Raw genomic sequence first — 18,799 nt, 5'->3', positions numbered from 1 at the left:
GGATCCTCCAGTCTCCAGACTGGCGGCTAGATCCATAGTTGCAGTGGAAGATGGGGCTTCACTCAAAGATGCCACTGACAGACAGATGGAGCTCTGGTTGAAATCCATCTATGAGGCTATCGGCGCGTCCTTTGCTCCGGCATTCGCAGCCGTATGGGCGCTCCAAGCTATCTCAGCTTGTCACTCGCAGATTAATGCAGTCACACGTGCCTCTGCTCCGCAGGTGGTGTCATTAACCTCTCAGGCGTCGGCGTTTGCGTCCTACGCCATTAATGCTGTCCTGGACTCTACGAGCCATACGGCGGTAGCATCCGCCAATTCGGTGGCAGTCCGCAGGGCCATGTGGCTACGTGAATGGAAGGCAGACTCTGCTTCCAAAAAGTTCTTAACCAGGTTGCCATTTTCTGGCGACCGCCTGTTTGGTGAGCGATTTGGATGAAATCATTAAACAATCCAAGGGAAAGGACTCATCCTTACCCCAGTCCAAACCAAAAAGACCTCAACAACGGAAGGTACAATCGAGGTTTCGGTCCTTTCGGCCCGCGGGCAGGTCTCAATTCTCCTCGTCCAACAGGCCACAGAAGGGTCAGACGAACTCCGATTCATGGCGGTCTAAGTCACGTCCTAAAAAGACCGCCGGAGGAACCGCTCCCAAAGCGGCCTCCTCATGACTTTCGGCCTCTTCACGCCGCATCCTCGATCGGTGGCAGGCTCTCCCGCTTTTGCGACGCCTGGTTGCCACAGGTACAAGACCGTTGGGTGAGAGACATTCTGTCTCACGGTTACAGGATAGAGTTCAGCTCTCGTCCTCCGACTCGTTTCTTCAGAACATCTCCGCCCCCCGAGCGAGCCGATGCTCTTCTTCAGGCGGTGTGCACTCTGAAGGCAGAAGGAGTGGTGATCCCTGTTCCTCTTCAGCAACAGGGTCACGGTTTTTACTCCAACTTGTTTGTGGTGCCAAAAAAGGACGGATCTTTCCGTCCTGTTCTGGACCTAAAACTGCTCAACAAACACGTGAAAACCAGGCGGTTCCGGATGGAATCGCTCCGCTCCGTCATCGCCTCAATGTTCCAAGGAGATTTCCTAGCATCAATCGACATCAAAGATGCTTATCTCCACGTACCTATTGCACCAGAGCATCAGCGCTTCCTGCGTTTCGCCATAGGGGACGAACACCTTCAGTTCGTGGCACTGCCTTTCGGCCTGGCGACAGCACCACGGGTCTTCACCAAGGTCATGGCAGCAGTTGTAGCAGTCCTACACTCTCAGGGACACTCGGTGATCCCTTACTTAGACGATCTGCTTGTCAAGGCACCCTCCCGAGTGGCATGCCAACACAGCCTGGACATTGCTCTGGAGACTCTTCAGAGATTCGGGTGGATCATCAATTTCACAAAGTCAAATCTGACACCGGCCCAATCACTGACATATCTTGGCATGGAGTTTCATACTCTTCCAGCGATAGTGAAGCTTCCGCTGGACAAACAGCGTTCACTACAGACAGGGGTGCAATCTCTCCTTCAAGGCCAGTCACACCCCTTGAGGCGCCTCATGCACTTCCTAGGGAAGATGGTGGCAGCAATGGAGGCAGTTCCTTTTGCGCAGTTTCATCTGCGTCCACTTCAATGGGACATTCTCCGCAAGTGGGACAGGAAGTCGACGTCCCTCGACAGGAACGTCTCCCTTTCTCAGGCAGTCAAAGCCTCTCTTCGGTGGTGGCTTCTTCCCACTTCATTGTCGAAGGGGAAATCCTTCCTACCACCATCCTGGGCGGTGGTCACGACGGACGCGAGCCTGTCAGGGTGGGGAGCGGTCTTTCTCCACCACAGGGCCCAGGGTACCTGGACTCAGCCAGAGTCCTCCCTGCAGATCAATGTTCTGGAGATAAGGGCAGTGTATCTTGCCCTAAAAGCGTTCCAGCCGTGGCTGGAAGGCAAACAGATCCGAATTCAGTCGGACAACTCCACAGCGGTGGCATACATCAACCACCAAGGCGGCACACGCAGTCGGCAAGCCTTCCAGGAAGTCCGGCGGATTCTGCTGTGGGCGGAAGCCACAGCATCCGCCATATCCGCAGTTCACATCCCGGGCGTAGAAAACTGGGAAGCAGACTTTCTCAGTCGCCAGGGCATGGACGCAGGGGAATGGTCTCTTCACCCAGACGTATTTCAAGAGATCTGTTGCCGCTGGGGGATGCCGGACGTCGACCTAATGGCGTCCCGGCACAACAACAAGGTCCCGGCATTCATGGCACGGTCTCAAGATCAGAGCTCTGGCGGCAGACGCATTAGTTCAGGATTGGTCGCAGTTTCAACTGCCTTATGTGTTTCCCCCTCTGGCACTGTTGCCCAGAGTGTTACGCAAGATCAGGTCAGACTGCCGCCGCGCCATCCTCGTCGCTCCAGACTGGCCGAGGAGGTCGTGGTACCCGGATCTGTGGCATCTCACGGTGGGTCAACCGTGGGCACTACCAGACCGACCAGACTTGCTGTCTCAAGGGCCGTTTTTCCATCTGAATTCTGCGGCCCTCAACCTGACTGTGTGGCCATTGAGTCCTGGATCCTAGCATCTTCAGGGTTATCTCAAGAGGTCATTGCCACTATGAGACAGGCCAGGAAACCAACGTCCGCCAAGATCTACCACAGGACGTGGAGAATATTCTTATCCTGGTGCGCTGATCAGGGTTTTACTCCCTGGCCATTTGCCTTGCCCACTTTTCTTTCCTTCCTTCAATCTGGATTGGAAAAGGGTTTGTCGCTCGGTTCTCTTAAGGCACAAGTCTCAGCGCTCTCTGTGTTTTTCCAGAAGCGCCTAGCCAGACTTCCAAAGGTGCGCACGTTCCTGCAGGGGGTTTGTCACATAGTTCCTCCTTACAAGCGTCCGTTAGAACCCTGGGATCTGAACAGGGTGCTGATGGCTCTTCAGAAACCACCTTTTGAGCCAATGAAGGATATTTCTCTTTCACGCCTTTCGCAGAAAGTGGTCTTCCTAGTAGCAGTCACATCACTTCGGAGAGTGTCTGAACTAGCAGCGCTGTCATGCAAGGCTCCTTTCCTGGTGTTTCACCAGGACAAGGTGGTTCTGCGTCCGGTTCCGGAATTTCTCCCTAAGGTGGTATCCCCTTTTCATCTCAATCAGGATATCTCCTTACCTTCTCTTTGTCCACATCCAGTTCACCAATGTGAAAAGGATTTGCACTTGTTGGATCTTGTGAGAGCACTCAGACTCTACATTTCTCGTACGGCGCCCCTGCGCCGCTCGGATGCACTCTTTGTCCTTGTCGCTGGCCAGCGTAAAGGATCACAGGCTTCCAAATCAACCCTGGCTCGGTGGATCAAGGAACCAATTCTCGAAGCCTACCGTTCCTCTGGGCTTCCGGTTCCCTCAGGGCTGAAGGCCCATTCTACCAGAGCCGTGGATGCGTCCTGGGCTTTGCGGCACCAGGCTACGGCTCAGCAGGTGTGTCAGGCGGCTACCTGGTCGAGCCTGCACACTTTCACGAAACACTATCAGGAGCATACCTATGCTTCGGCAGATGCCAGCCTAGGTAGGCGAGTCCTTCAGGCGGCGGTTGCCCACCTGTAGGAAGGGGCCGTTTTACGGCTCTATTACGAGGTATTATTTTACCCACCCAGGGACTGCTTTTGGACGTCCCAATTGTCTGGGTCTCCCAATGGAGCGACAAAGAAGAAGGGAATTTTGTTTACTTACCGTAAATTCCTTTTCTTCTAGCTCCAATTGGGAGACCCAGCACCCGCCCCTGTTCCCTTCGGGCTGTTGTTCTTTGTGTACACATGTTGTTCATGTTGAATGGTTTTCAGTTTTCCGAACTTCCTTCGGATTGAATTTACCTTAGACCAAATTATAAGTTTCCTCCTTCCTGCTTTTGCACCAAAACTGAGGAGCCCGTGATACACGGGGGGGTGTATAGGCAGAGGGGAGGGGTTTACACTTTTAAGTGTAATACTTTGTGTGGCCTCCGGAGGCAGAAGCTATACACCCAATTGTCTGGGTCTCCCAATTGGAGCTAGAAGAAAAGGAATTTACGGTAAGTAAACAAAATTCCCTTCATTTCTTTGTCGCTCCATTGGGAGACCCAGACAATTGGGTGTATAGCTTCTGCCTCCGGAGGCCACACAAAGTATTACACTTAAAAGTGTAAACCCCTCCCCTCTGCCTATACACCCCCCCGTGCATCACGGGCTCCTCAGTTTTTATGCTTTGTGTTGAAGGAGGCACACATGCAGGACGCGAGTCGGTCAGGGTGGGGAGCGGTCTTCCTCCACCACAGGGCTCAGGGTACCTGGACTCAGCCAGAGTCCTCCCTTCAGATCAATGTTCTGGAGATAAGGGCAGTGTATCTAGCCCTAAAGGCGTTCCAGCCGTGGCTGGAAGGCAGGCAGATCCGAATTCAGTCGGACAACGCCACGGCGGTGGCATACATCAACCACCAAGGCGGCACACGCAGTCGGCAAAGCCTTCCAGGAAGTTCGGCGGATTCTGCTGTGGGTGGAAGCCACAGCCTCCACCATCTCCGCAGTTCACATCCCGGGCGTAGAAAACTGGGAAGCAGACTTTCTCAGTCGCCAGGGCATGACGCAGGGGAATGGTCTCTTCACCCGGACGTGTTTCAAGAGATCTGTTGCCGCTGGGGGAAGCCGGACGTCGACCTAATGGCGTCCCGGCACAACAACAAGGTCCCGGCATTCATGGCACGGTCTCAAGAATCACAGAGCTCTGGCGGCAGACGCATTAGTTCAGGATTGGTCGCAGTTTCGGCTGCCTTATGTATTTCCTCCTCTGGCACTGCTGCCCAGAGTATTACGCAAGATCAGGTCCGACTGCCGCCGCGCCATCCTCATCGCCCCAAGACTGGCCGAGGAGGTCGTGGTACCCGGATCTGTGGCATCTCACGGTGGGTCAACCGTGGGCACTACCAGACCGTCCAGACTTACTGTCTCAAGGGCCATTTTTCCACCTGAATTCTGCGGCCCTCAACCTGACTGTGTGGCCATTGAGTCCTGGATCCTAGCGTCTTCAGGGTTATCTCAAGAGGTCATTGCCACTATGAGACAGGCCAGGAAACCAACGTCCGCCAAGATCTACCACAGGACGTGGAGGATTTTCTTATCCTGGTGCTCTGATCAGGGTTTTACTCCCTGGCCATTTGCCTTGCCCACTTTTCTGTCCTTCCTTCAATCCGGAATGGAAAAGGGTTTGTCTCTCGGCTCTCTTAAGGGACAAGTCTCGGCGCTCTCTGTGTTTTTCCAAAAGCGTCTAGCCAGGCTTCCGCAGGTACGCACGTTCCTGCAGGGGGTTTGCCACATAGTCCCTCCTTACAAGCGTCCGCTAGAACCCTGGGATCTGAAACAGGGTGCTAACGGCCCTTCAGAAACCACCTTTCGAGCCAATGAGAGATAATTTCTCTTTCACGCCTTTCGCAGAAGGTGGTCTTCCTAGTGGCAGTCACATCACTTCGGAGAGTGTCTGAGCTAGCTGCACTGTCATGCAAAGCCCCCTTCCTGGTGTTTCACCAGGACAAGGTGGTTCTGCGTCCGGTTCCGGAATTTCTCCCTAAGGTGGTATCCCCTTTTCATCTCAATCAGGATATCTCCTTACCTTCTTTTTGCCCTCATCCAGTTCACCAATGTGAAAAGGATTTGCACTTGTTAGATCTTGTGAGAGCACTTAGACTCTACATTTCTCGTACGGCGCCCCTGCGCCGCTCGGATGCGCTCTTTGTCCTTGTCGCTGGCCAGCGTAAAGGGTCGCAGGCTTCCAAGTCAACCTTGGCTCGGTGGATCAAGGAACCAATTCTTGAAGCCTACCGTTCTTCTGGGCTTCCGGTTCCTTCAGGGCTGAAAGCCCATTCTACCAGAGCCGTGGGTGCGTCCTGGGCATTGCGGCACCAGGCTACGGCTCAGCAGGTGTGTCAGGCGGCTACCTGGTCGAGTCTGCACACTTTCACGAAACACTATCAGGTGCATATCTACGCTTCGGCAGATGCCAGCCTAGGTAGGCGAATCCTTCAGGCGGCGGTTGCCCACCTGTAGGAAGGGGCCGTTTTACGGCTCTATTACCGAGGTATTCTTTTACCCACCCAGGGACTGCTTTTGGACGTCCCAATTGTCTGGGGTCTCCCAATGGAGCGACAAAGAAGAAGGGAATTTTGTTTACTTACCGTAAATTCCTTTTCTTCTAGCTCCTATTGGGAGACCCAGCACCCGCCCCTGTTCCCTTCGGGCTGTTGTTCTTTTGTGTACACATGTTGTTCATGTTGAATTGTTCTTTTGGTTCATGGTTTCAGTTCTCCGAACATCCTTCGGATTGAATTTACCTTAGACCAATTTATAAGTTTCCTCCTTCCTGCTTTTGCACCAAAACTGAGGAGCCCGTGATGCACGGGGGGGGTGTATAGGCAGAGGGGAGGGGTTTACACTTTTAAGTGTAATACTTTGTGTGGCCTCCGGAGGCAGAAGCTATACACCCAATTGTCTGGGTCTCCCAATAGGAGCTAGAAGAAAAGGAATTTACGGTAAGTAAACAAAATTCCCTTCTTTTATTGGCAACAACCAGGACAGTTAAAGCAGACTTATATAAGGTAAAAGGCAACAACTTCAGGGACATATTGAAACAGCAGAAAAAAAGTCTTTAAATTTGCCTTATATTACATCATATCCCATGGCCCAAGAACCACCAACACCAAAGTAAGTTGCACATAGAAAAACTTTAATTGGTTGGGTCAAGTTTGGTTAATTGGTAGTAAAGTGTACTCTCCATTTCTAGGCTTCGATGTTATCAGCAGAGAACGATCCCTTGGGGCCGTTACCACCAGGCTGGGGTAGGAGCGCAGCACTATTCTTATTACATCCTCCTTATACATACCCGCATGGTCATACTACTTACTCTGCACCCTTTATTTTCCAGAAAGAAGAGTGGACTCTACAGATAGGGTGTATTTTGTGAATCACAACACAAAAACCACCCAGTGGGAAGACCCCCGAACTCAAGGGTAGGGATTGTACTTGTCTTTGTGGCTGTCATTGTGTTATGTGATAGAGCTGGCCATCACATTGCTCCATCCCATCTTCCAGAAGAGACGCTTTTCCTTTATTTTCTCAATATCCCAGTGTTTGCCTTAATGCTGCGTACCTGAAGCATTAACTCTCACTAGTCTCCATTAGTGTGCCCGGTTTGCGCCCCTGTAAGTGTGCACATGAGCTATGGGGATTGTTCCTGGACTTTATACGGCAGGTCTGTATGAGGGAAGTGGATTCTGCCCGCAGACATGTGTGCAGCTATTGCCCCGGTCACTGCAGAAGCCTCCAAGGTTAGGCCAGGATTTGGTTGAAGACATTTTCAACATTTTTAAGAAGCTGTTACATCTCTAGAGGGTTCCTTTTTTATTTACAAAACATCCTCACTCTTAAGATCTCTGCTTGCAGGTATTGAATAGAAACCTTTACTTCAAGGGCCAGTCTGTCCTTGGTCGCGGGATGGTCACAGGGCGCTTGTCAGCAAGTGGGCTTTATTTTTCTCTAGCACAAAACAGAAAAGTCAGAGAAAACCTGAAGCCATGAAGCCAGTAGTGATCTTGTGTAGTGAAGAGAGGATTTGCAGATAACCCGTTGATTTGGTTTTTAAAATCTGGTTCCGGGCCAGATTCTGGGCCCCACATAAGTCTATGGGGACCAGAATCTGGTGATTAAAAGTGGTGGTAGAAGGGATAGGGGGATAGGAGCAAGCATGCTGTACTTACTGAGGCTCTGGCACGGCTGTACACTGCTCCCAGGCCGCGCATTCACTTACGGGAACGCACATTACCTTAATTACATATGGACTGCTTTCCCCTCCCACCGGTGCCTGTGATTGGTTGCAGTCAGACGCTGCCACACAGGCTGGGGGACACATCTGACTCCAACCAATCACAGATGCCGGGAAGGCCAGTGGGCGGGGAAAGCTGTGCATATGCATGAGCAATAATTAGCGGCCGAGGAAGTGGAGGAAAGGCTGAGGGAGCAGTGTACCGCCATGACAGAGCCTCTGTAATTATGATGCGCTTGTGTCATTCTTATCTTCTTTCTTTTTCCTTTAATTTCCTCAGTGCCAGATCTGGATCACCAGCTGGAATCCCGGGCCCGGGTCCGGCACCTGGGTAACTTTGAAACTGCGCAGATCCGGACTTTTATAATCAGTGTTCGCCCATCACTATCCTTGTGGCATTAGTTGTGCATTTTTCTATCCTGCTATTATTGCTGCACCAGTGCAAATAGCATAAAAATGTCCTTTTATGTGCACATACAATTGTAGATAGGGGGTTAAAATTAGGAAACCAAAACGTAGTAGTAGACTATGTTCGGGTGTCCGCCTGCAGAAGACGTATATGCCCGAAAATGGTGCAAGACAGAGCACACACTAATGGAGTCTGCTCCATTATAGTCAATGGCCCCGTCGGCGTATTATGGGGGGGCTTTGGGTCTGGGGTCCGGACAGATGCCCCGACGGGACCAGTGAACATAGGTGAAAACACAATGTAAAAGTGACCTTACTATACAGAGAAGCTATTGGTACATGTTGGGCTGTAGTGTGAGCGCACACCCATGGCTTTCTATGGGTGCAGATTTTCAAACCCAGCGCAGTTCTCATATTCAATTAGGCAAAAACAAACCTACGAGCGGGTGCATGAGATCTCCGAGCTCTTAATGGTCCTGTAAGACACGGCTTTTATTTTTCTACAGTAAAAGGCTGCAGCAGTGCCATGTGTGACCATCCCCTGAGATATCAGTGCAGCAAGGTCACAGTGTGGAGGGGGAGCGGCTGCACATGCTGCGGGGGCTTGTGGACCCGCTCGGCCCTGCCCTGAGCCTCCGATTTAGGAGTAATTTTGGACATGTACATGATGTGAATCGCTGCTCATGCTGGAGAGGGGTCTGCAGAGATAGTGGGTGCAGATATCTACTTTTTTGTGGGTCTGTTTAATTTATTTTTTGTAGCTTGGCTTCTGATTATTAAACTATGTCTCCAGGGCAGAGTCCACTACCCTCATAACACAAGGTTTGCTGTATGATATTGGTTAAAAGCATTGTTAAAGGGGCATTCACCTGTCAGCCATCCACAGCTGAGACAGACCAAAGGTGATGGGGGATTGCGGAGATGCCAGTGAGCTGTGCTAAGCCGTTTCTGTAATTCCCATCCACATCTATGGAAACTGGGTACATGGCTACTCTGCGGTTTCCATAATCCGGATCACCTCTGGCCATCACGGAGCTGTGAACATCCCTTTAAGGAGATCTTCCAGCGCTCCTTACATATCTGTATTAGTAAATACTTCAGTCATCTCTTCTTCTACTATGCTGTTCCTCTGTTATTCCTCCTGGAAATGTATATGAATGCATTGCCATCTGGGCAGAGCATTCCCTTTCTTTATCGTTCCTATGGGAGACCCAGACCATGGGTGTATAGCTACTGCCTCCGGAGGACACACAAAGTTACTACACTCAAAACGTGTAGCTCCTCCCTCCTAGCATATACACCCCCTGCTAGCCAGTCCTAGCCAGTTTAATGCTTTGTGTTTCAGGAGGTCACACACACATGCATTCTCTGATTTTGATTTTTGATTTTTCCTTTTGGACAAAGATTTGGAAGAAAAGCGGGTCCAGTCTGGACTCCCGGCATGTCCCTTCTCACCCCACTGGGCGGTGCTGTTAAGGTTGATTTCAGGGCTGTATCCCTTTCATGCCGCGCTCCTTCACCATCCCATGCTGGGGCTCTGGCTTGAAGTGGGAGCCAACACGGTTCTCACTGCTTTGCAGGAGACCGGTCTCCATCCGCAGCCCTTTTGCAGGACCCTGCTGGACGGAGCTATCATCCCCCAGGAACCTGGCAACCTGCGTCTCAAGCTAAGTATATGAGACGTTATTACCACAGAAAGTGGTCTTTCCAGGGGTCCTTTATGTTTATTTATTGGGGGAGTGTGTTTTATGTTTGGTGTTAACGTTTCCGGCCGGTTCTCCAGTTTTCACTGGAGAACCGCGCCGATGGTGCCTGCACGCCGGCCGCATGTTTTACTCTAGGCCCCGGCTTCGCCTGAGGCCTAGTTTCGGTTTCCACTGTCTCTGCATGTCAGTCTTGCAGAGAGGCAGTGTAGCTCCGCCCAGCGGCTGCGCAGCACAAGGGAAGGGACACTCCTCATTGAGGAAGGATTCCCTCCCCTGGCTACCTCACTGAGGGAATCCTTTTGCCGCTCTAAGAGTAGGCCCCGCCCCCTCTCCTCGCTCCGGTCGCCATTTTCTCGGCGTTCTCTGTGCCTGCATAGGCACAGAGATTCCACAGTGTGACAAGTGGGGACCTGGGCTGAGGGACCAGGGGGCACAGACATGTCTGTTTAAACGATTGGCAGCCACAACCTCCGGTTGTGCAGCTGCTTGTTTTATCGGTTTATATATGCTGGGGGCCAGTCTTGACAGAGCCCCCACCTCTGCAGCATGTCTCACAGAGCAGGGCTGCAGGTTGTTTTTATTATGCACTGCAGGTAGTCTCGTACGGCTGTACCGAGCTCATAACCATGGTGGCCCCTCAGCTTGGAGGCAGAGCCGAATGATTGCTAATTAGTGGCCCCTCCATCTGCTCCGGTTTCGGTGGCTGACCCCTGAGGGAATCCTATTTCCAGGGGTCGGCTGTCCTGGCATCTGCTGAGCATGCAGCTCCCCTCTCAGGGCGTTTTCTGCTTCAGCTCGCTCAATAAAGCTCACAATGGACTCTCCTTCTGGGCTCAGACCCCGTCCTCCTGACAGGGAGACGCAGGGTCCCCTGTCCTTCCCCGTCCCGCAGCTCCGATTACGAGCTGACTCACTGGACGAGGAGGATGTCTCTACCAGGGGCTCGGACGCTACTTTATGTACATTGATCCGTCCGTACGTGACGCAGAGCCGAATGATTGGATTGCGTCCATTATACTTGTACTGGACCTCCATCCGCCCGTATCAGGGGAGTATTCCCCGCTGGCAGAAAGGCATCAGTATACCTTTAACAGGACGAGGAGTGTGTTCTTTAACCACTCCAGTTTTCAGCCTGCTGCGTCCAAGCTCACAGCCTGTCCTGCAGACCCCAAAGCGGGGTTCTGCGGCCTGTTTCCCCCTCCCATCAGAGGTGGTCAAGGAGTGTACTCATTCGCCAAACGTGGCCCCTCCAGTGTCCAGACTCTCAGCCCGGATAGTTGTATCAGTGGCTGACGGCACCTCTATAGGGCTCCCACGGTACATTAATTTTGTACTGGACCCCAATCCGCCGGAGTTACCTTACCTAGGAGAACACAAAGTGTGTTCCTTAACCACTCCAGTTTTCAGGCCCCTGTGACCAAGCCCAGGGTCCGCTCTGACAGTCGCTTCCCATGAAGCGTGATTCTGAGGACTGTGTTTCCCCTGTCCACCAATGGTGGTCAAGAAGTGGGCTCAGTCACCTCAGGTGGCTCAGCCCGGACCGTTATGTCAGTGGCTGATAGCTCCTCACTTAAGGTTTTGCGGTCCGCCCGGTTGTCCTTGGGCCAAGTCGGTATTGGGGCGGCAGCAGCTTCGTTCTCCTCCGCTTTACGGCAGTGCGGTTCTTTTGTACCTTCTCTGCTTGTCTGGAGGAGATGCATTCCCTCACAGGGACTCTATGCCCAAAACGGTTGCCTGAACTTCCAGACTTCAGTCTTTTCATCCTATGCCAGGTCTGCCATGCTGGACACCGCACGGCGGTGGTCTTGGCTACTTTCCTCGCTATCCGCAGGCTCCTGTGGCTTCGGTAATGGAAAGCAGATGCCTCTATAGGGGTTCCTTGCTGGGCTCCCCTTTGGTGGGACCAGTCTCTTCGGAACCAACTGGATGAAATTCAGGAAGCTCTTGGCGGGGAGAGTTCTTCCTTGCCACAAACCTAAACCAGGGAACCTGTCCAGGACAGGAATCAGTTGAGGTTTTGGTGGTTTCCGTTCCTCCATCTGATCGTCCTCTAGCTCGGCCTTGGTTCATAGAACCAAATAGCTTGAAGCTGCGTCTTCAAAAGACCGCAGGAGATGCTACCACGGAGTCAGCTTCCTCCGAGCTATCTAGCCACGCCAACCACCTCCTTGGTCGGTGGCAGGCTCTCTCCACTTGGCGACGTATGGTTCTACCACGTCTCCGTTCAGTGGGGGCGGGATCATATCTCCCATGGCTACAGGATGGATTTCTGTCCACCCGCCAAACAGATTTTTTTCTGTCACCTCCCGGCTCCAAGGCCGCCGCCTTCTCACAGGCCGTGGCATTTCTTGCAGGCCAATGGAGTAATTGTACCGGTTCTCGACTGGGAACGGTTCTGAGATTTTTGTTCAAATCTATTTCTAGTCCCCGAAGAGGGCGGTGCCTTCCGACCTAGATCTTTAGTTTTTTCAGCATGGTCAGGTGTGGCGTTTTCACATGGAGCCTCGGTCTTGTTCCGTGTGTTTTTTTTCACCGGATCAATCAAGAACCCAAGGAGATTCCCTAGCAGCCATCGGCATCAGAGATGCTTTTCGGCAGGGGTCAATCGCAGTTTCACACCAGCGTTGACTACGTTTTGCCATCGGAGTGGTCCAATTCGTGGCTCTTCCCTTGGGGTTAGCCACGGCCCCTCGAGTATTCTCATTGGGGCTGCTGTGATTAAGGTCCTGCACCCCTAGGGATTGGCAGTGATCGTTTTGCCCTGGACGGCCTTCTTCTCGGGGCTTCATCCAGTGCAGACTCTTAGCAGAGTACTTCGCTTACTCTCGCCACTCTAACCTATTCGGGTGGCTTGTCATTCTGTTCAAGTCCACTCTGACTTCGAACCAGAGGTTCTCAGGGACGCAATTCGAGACTCTGTCGGCTCTTGTGAAGCTGCTCTTAGTCGATCAGTAGTCCCTCCGCTGGCGGTCGACGTCGTTCTATCAGACACCAAATACAGGTGCTGGTCAGACGGTGGCGTCAATGGAAGCGATTCCTTGCCCAGTTTCTCCTGCGTCCTCTGAGACTGGATGTTTTCCGCTGTACACGCGAACTCCCTCCTTCCACGGGGTGGTGGCTTTGCCACTGACCAGGGGCTCGTTTTCAGTGGTGGTTTCGGCCACTCTGTCTCAGGGACGCTCCTTCCTGGCCCCGTCCCGGGTGATCCTCACCAGGGTGCTGGTCTTTCCGCCTTGGGAGCAGTATATCTCCACCGTGGAGTGCAGGGCGCTTGGACTCTGTCCGCATCAGCCCTCTGGATCAATAGGCTGGAAATCAGAGCTCTTTTTCTAGCTCTCTAAGCCTTCACCATCTGTTGGCGGCTAGGCACATTCGAGTCCAGTCAGAAAACGTGACAGCGTTTTCCTACATCGACTTCCAGGGCGGGACACTCAGCCGCCTGGCAATCTTGGCGCCTCAACATTCTTCAGTGGACAAGGGACTCCTAGTCCACCGTATCCGCAGCCCACATCCTAGATGTCAAAACTGCGAGGCAGACTATTTCAGCTGTCCAACCGTGGTCCACAATCCTCAGGTTTTGCGGTAGACACACTGGCTCATGTTTGATCCCAGCTTCGTCTCTACCTCTTGCCCAGAGTCCTGCGCAAGATCAGTAAAGGGGGCCGTCGGGTCATTCTCTTACTCCAGACTGACCCAGGCAGGCTTGGTACCCTGACCTGCTCCTTTTGTCCGTTAGGTTGCCATGGCATCTTCCGGACCGTCCAGACCTTTTCTCAAAAGGTCCGTTTTTTCCGTCAGAATTCTGGATTCTCAGATTGACGGCGTAGCTATTGAGTCCTGGATCTTGGCGACTTCTGGTATCCTTCCTGAAGTCATCTCCGCTATGACTCGAGCTCCAATGTGTCCTTGGACCTTTTTAGCCTTGCCGACCCTCCTGTCCCTTCCACAGTCCGGTCTACAGCTAGGACTATCCCTCATTAAGGGACAGGTCTCGGCTCTGTCAGTATGTGCCAGCGGCGTATCGTCCGGCTGGCTCCGCTGCGCTCCTTTAAGGGCGCATCTCACATCATTCCGCCTTTCCGGCGGCCTATGGAGCCCTAGGACCTTAATCCGGTCCTCCCGGTTCCCGGAAACCCCCCTTTGCGCCTCTTAGGGAGGTTTCTTTGTTTCATATTTCACAGAAAGTAGTCTTTCTAGTGGCTATAATTTCCCGCCAGGGAGTTCTGGCGGCACTTTCTCTGAGTCACCCCCTTTTTTTGGTCTTTTGCATCAAGACAAGGTGGTCTCCGTCCGACTCCGGACTTTTTTTCCCTAAGGTGGTTACAGCTTCCACCTTATCCGGGGCAATTTTCCTGCCTTCCTTTTGTCCGGCTCCTGTTCATCGCTTTGAGGAAGCGTTGCATATCCTGGATCTGGTGCGGGCGCCCCGGATCTATGTGTCTCGCACCGCCGTTATTAGGCGGTGCACCTCTCTCTAGTACTGACTGCTAGTCAGCGTAGCGGTCTCTCGGCATCTAAGCCGACCCTGGTTCGTTGGCTTAGGTCGGCCATTTCCGAGGCCTACAAGTGTACTCAAGTGCCTTCCCCGCCGGGGATTAGAGCACATTTGATCAGACCTGTCGGTGCCTTTTGGGCTTTCACGCCAGGCTACGGCTCAGTAGGTCTGTCAGACTGCAGCTCGAATTAGTCTGCATACTTTTTCGAAGCTCTATCCAAGGCATGCTCTTGCTTTGGCAGACGCGGGCTTGGGCAGACGCATCTTTAAGGCGTCTGTCGCCCATTTGTGAAGTTGAGTTTGCCTGCTTCTCAGTTGTCTGTTTATTCCCACCCATGGACTGCTTTTGAACGTCCCATGGTCTGGGTCTCCCATAGGAACGATAAAGAAAAAGAGAATTTTGTTACCGTAAATTCTTTTTCTTATAGTTCCGTCATGGGAGACCCAGCACCCTCCCTATTGCCTGTTGGCAGGTTTCTTGTTCCGTGTGTCTTCACCGGCTGTTATTGTTGTAGACAGAGGTTCCGGTTCTTCCGGATTTTACTCTGTCTCTTCTTGTGGGTGGATGTCCTCCTTCAGCTTTTGCACTAAACTGGCTAGGACTGGCTAGCAGGGGGTGTATATGCTAGGAGGGAGGAGCTACACGTTTTGAGTGTAGTAACTTTGTGTGTCCTCCGGAGGCAGTAGCTATACACCCATGGTCTGGGTCTCCCATGACGGAACTATAAGAAAAAGAATTTACGGTAAGTAACAAAATTCTCTTTTTTATTATCAATCAGGTCCCTATGTAGTGTCCATGACTGTTGAGTGCAGACTATATAGGGACCCACCATAGTGACAGACAATAGGACCACTCAGCTTTTAGCTTATTAATTACCAGGAGGAATAACAGATGGGCCGCCCAGAGCAGAAATCAAGATGTTTGTGCTTTATTTTGTAAGAAATACTAAAATACAGAGGGGGAAAAGAAATCCAGACGGCCCCTCTTGTAACTCCTACTGGCAGTGCATAACGTGTGTATTCTGTGTAAATCCTTGCTGTGCTTAGAAAGGCTTCTTATTAATGGTTGCTCCCTCCCCACAGTTTACAAAATGAGGACCCCTTACCAGAGGGCTGGGAAATTCGGTACACAAGAGAAGGGGTAAAGTACTTTGTAGATCACAACACAAAGACCACTACTTTCAATGACCCCCGGACTGGAAAGTCGTCAGTGTAAGTACCGGGAAGCACGGGCGGCAGTCAGCTCCGCGCAGCGCTACAGCGCATGTTGGGACATCGGAGCACACAAGTGGCGTTGTGATGGCAGCTGCAGATCGTTCATCACGGCTTTTCTTCCTAATGATAGACTGTGTGAGCATGAAGTGCGGCCGGGAACAACAGCGGCACTCCCAGTGATAATGGGCGCTGATTACTCGTATTCAGTGGGACGCATTCATTTTCTGCCATGAAGTCGCCTGTGTGCTCCGGGCCCCGGAACATGGCTACATCTGTGCTGTGTATGTGACGCGTGTGACACTATTCTGTATCCGCCGGCTTCTTCATGTGAAGAATATACATGCGGCATGTATAGGTCTTCAGCGCGGTGTGGAATACATGTTTTATTTCTGTTTGGCTCATCCGATGTGCTGCTTGCTTCACATTCTCATGTTGTATCCTCTGTGGTTATGCCGTCCATATCCCTATAATTCTGTGTATGTGTGGACCACGTATCTGTAATGGAGTCCAGATCCTTCATGGCCGTAGTCACCGCTCTCTGGACTTGTACGTATATAGATACTCAACAGACGATTGCGGGATCTCTCTACAGGCACAAAATACTGAAAGGGGATATATTAAGCCTCAGGGTTGGCTCCAGGTTTTTGTGGGCCCTGGGTGAAAGATTCTTAGCAGGCCATGTGCACAAGGAGACCCGTACATACGTAGATACATACCCAAATACGTACACATACATTTTAAAGAGAAATTCAGAAAAACACATGGAAACAGACAAATCCATACACAGTCATATACACTGACACACATAGATATGCATCATACACACACACAGACAGACACAATAGAGATATTTTTAATATGGGGAATCTGAGAACAGCCTCTCACCTCCCCTGCTTGTCTCCCGTCCAGCTCCTCCAGGGCATGTGTCAGTGCCACGCTGATTGGTGGCCGTCACTAACAGACATGGCCACACATAGAGCACATTGACACTGCTGTATATACATCACAGGAGAGGCTGGGGACATACACATTACTGAGGATGGGGCATACAGTACTGGGGGGGATACAGCTCTGGGGGGCTATACAGCACTAGGGTGGAGGGGGCGTACAGCGCTGGGGGGTATAGTAGTATGCAGTCCCCACATAATATAATGCACTCATTGCTCCATATAATTTAATGCAGCCTCCTATTTCTCCATATAATGCACCCACATATTCCTCCATATAGTGTTGTGTTATGCAGCCCCCATAGTCCTCCATACAGTGTTATGCAGCCCCCATAGTCCTCCATATAGTGTTATGGAGCCCCCATAGTCCTCCATATAGACTAATGCACCAAATATTCATCCATATAATATAATTCACCCCAGATTGCTTCACATAATATAATACAGCCTCATATTCCCCCATGCAGCAGCATTAAGCAGCCCCCATATAATTAAATGCAGCCCCAGTGTCATCTGGCCAGCATGATTAATACATACTGACTTCTCCTCTCTCCCCTGCTGCTCTGGTTTCCTCAGAGTGTGCACTGTTCTGCCGCTGTGACAGCACAGCATACAGGCGTGCTGCGCTGTACTGAGCTGTCAGAGGCAGAGCACAGATTGACACAACGGTAGAATGAAGAGAGGCAGCACGCTGTTCCCCCTATCATCATTGCTTCATCTGTATCGGCCACGCCCAGCGTGCACTGAGCTTGTGGGCTTGGTTTGAACAGTCATTGTTCATTAATCTGTCAGCAGGTTAATTAATCTGAGAGCAGTATAATATAGGGCAGGGGCCTTGATTGGAGGGATGTCACTTGCTCAACAACTTGATTTAACATTGATTTCAATACAATCATTGTTTTAACAGCAGGGGGTTATCACTGCCTGGTTATATGTCACATCCCAGATAGTCATCTAATTTGTGTAACTACCACTACCACCACTGATTGGCAGCTTGCTGACAATGTACTGTGTACACAGGAATCTGCCAAACAATGGTATGTGCGGGATTATAGAGAGCTCAGCATTCTGATCTCTCCTACATCTAAATCAGAGAAAGCCATGATTGTATCAAAATTGCTGTCCAGTAAGTGATGCAGCACTGGAATCAGCATCTCTGCCCCTACACGATTTACATAGCAAAAACCTGCTGAGTTTTTTTTTTTTTCCCTGAAGAGCCACATTGTCCCTTTTACGGTGTGAAATGTTACTGTTAGGGGTATGTCCTGCAGCGTTGGCATCTTCTCACCTGCGCCTCCTGCATATCTAGCTTACTAGAAGATGTTGCATGACTTTGTGGAGCCGCATCAGAGGTCATCTGTGACCAGAAGGCATTTTATGTGGTTGTAACAGAGTATATTATCTTCCCCTTTTTGTTTATATGGGCTGATCCCACGCATGTTATCTCCTCCCCTACAGTATTGGCTCATAGTGGGCAGGCAAGAATCCGGAGCGAGCCTGCATCCCCCGGGGCTTCAATGCAGACTGTGCCGCGCTACATATCCCTGATCCTAAGCCCTCACTTGGCTGCAATAAGCAAAACCCATCTGCCCCATAAATTTTGCTTTTGGTCTTGAACATTTTTTTTTAAAAACTTCAAACTAGTCTAGAAGATTGGATCCAGATGCTGGATTTTACTTTGATGCTCACCTGCCACGCATTCTTAGTGCCTTTAAAATATTGTGTAGGAGGAAACGCTCCACAACTGGTTATATGTCCCGACAGAGGGAGACCCAATGGTGGAACACCAGGAAAGCCTGGCAGAGAAATGCCTGATGCATCGGCCCATATGGTTAAATGTCTGCATAGAAACGGTTAAGAACCAATATTGGGACGACCGTCTGTCTAACATTATTACACCTCCTAAACCTACAGGCTGTAGTGCATGCTGCACCCCAGGGTCTTAGGTTATTATGGGGCTCAATCTGATTAGATCTTGTATTCAGTATTTTTTATTTTTACTAACGGAACGTAATTTTTTTTCCTTTTGCAGGACGAAGGGCCCCCAGATTGCTTATGAGCGCAGTTTTCGGTGGAAGCTCGCCCATTTTCGTTATTTGTGTCAGGTAATCATTTGTAAAGGTGGGTCTGTAATGATGCGGGAGCCGGCGGCAGGATGGAGCCTCTGTCCGTCAGTGCAGGCTGTGATTAAGGAGATGGCACTC

The 18,799-nt window shown here is 51.3% G+C and overlaps 1 protein-coding gene across 3 annotated transcripts in view; it reads left to right on the top strand.

Moving 5' to 3' along the window:
- The window catches only part of WWP1 (WW domain containing E3 ubiquitin protein ligase 1), a 167,864-nt gene that overhangs the window by 95,675 nt on the left and 53,390 nt on the right, over positions 1–18,799 (top strand). For all 3 annotated transcript variants that reach the window (XM_075353121.1, XM_075353119.1, XM_075353120.1), the window contains exons 11-14: positions 6,787–6,841; positions 6,928–7,012; positions 15,517–15,645; positions 18,628–18,700. In XM_075353121.1, coding sequence (XP_075209236.1) covers positions 6,787–6,841; positions 6,928–7,012; positions 15,517–15,645; positions 18,628–18,700 — 342 coding nt within the window. The remainder of the gene's footprint in view (positions 1–6,786; positions 6,842–6,927; positions 7,013–15,516; positions 15,646–18,627; positions 18,701–18,799) is intronic.

The sequence above is a fragment of the Anomaloglossus baeobatrachus genome, chromosome 6 (assembly GCF_048569485.1).
Source record: "Anomaloglossus baeobatrachus isolate aAnoBae1 chromosome 6, aAnoBae1.hap1, whole genome shotgun sequence".
NCBI lineage: Eukaryota > Metazoa > Chordata > Amphibia > Anura > Aromobatidae > Anomaloglossus > Anomaloglossus baeobatrachus.
This window is presented reverse-complemented; position numbering and strand designations above follow the sequence as displayed.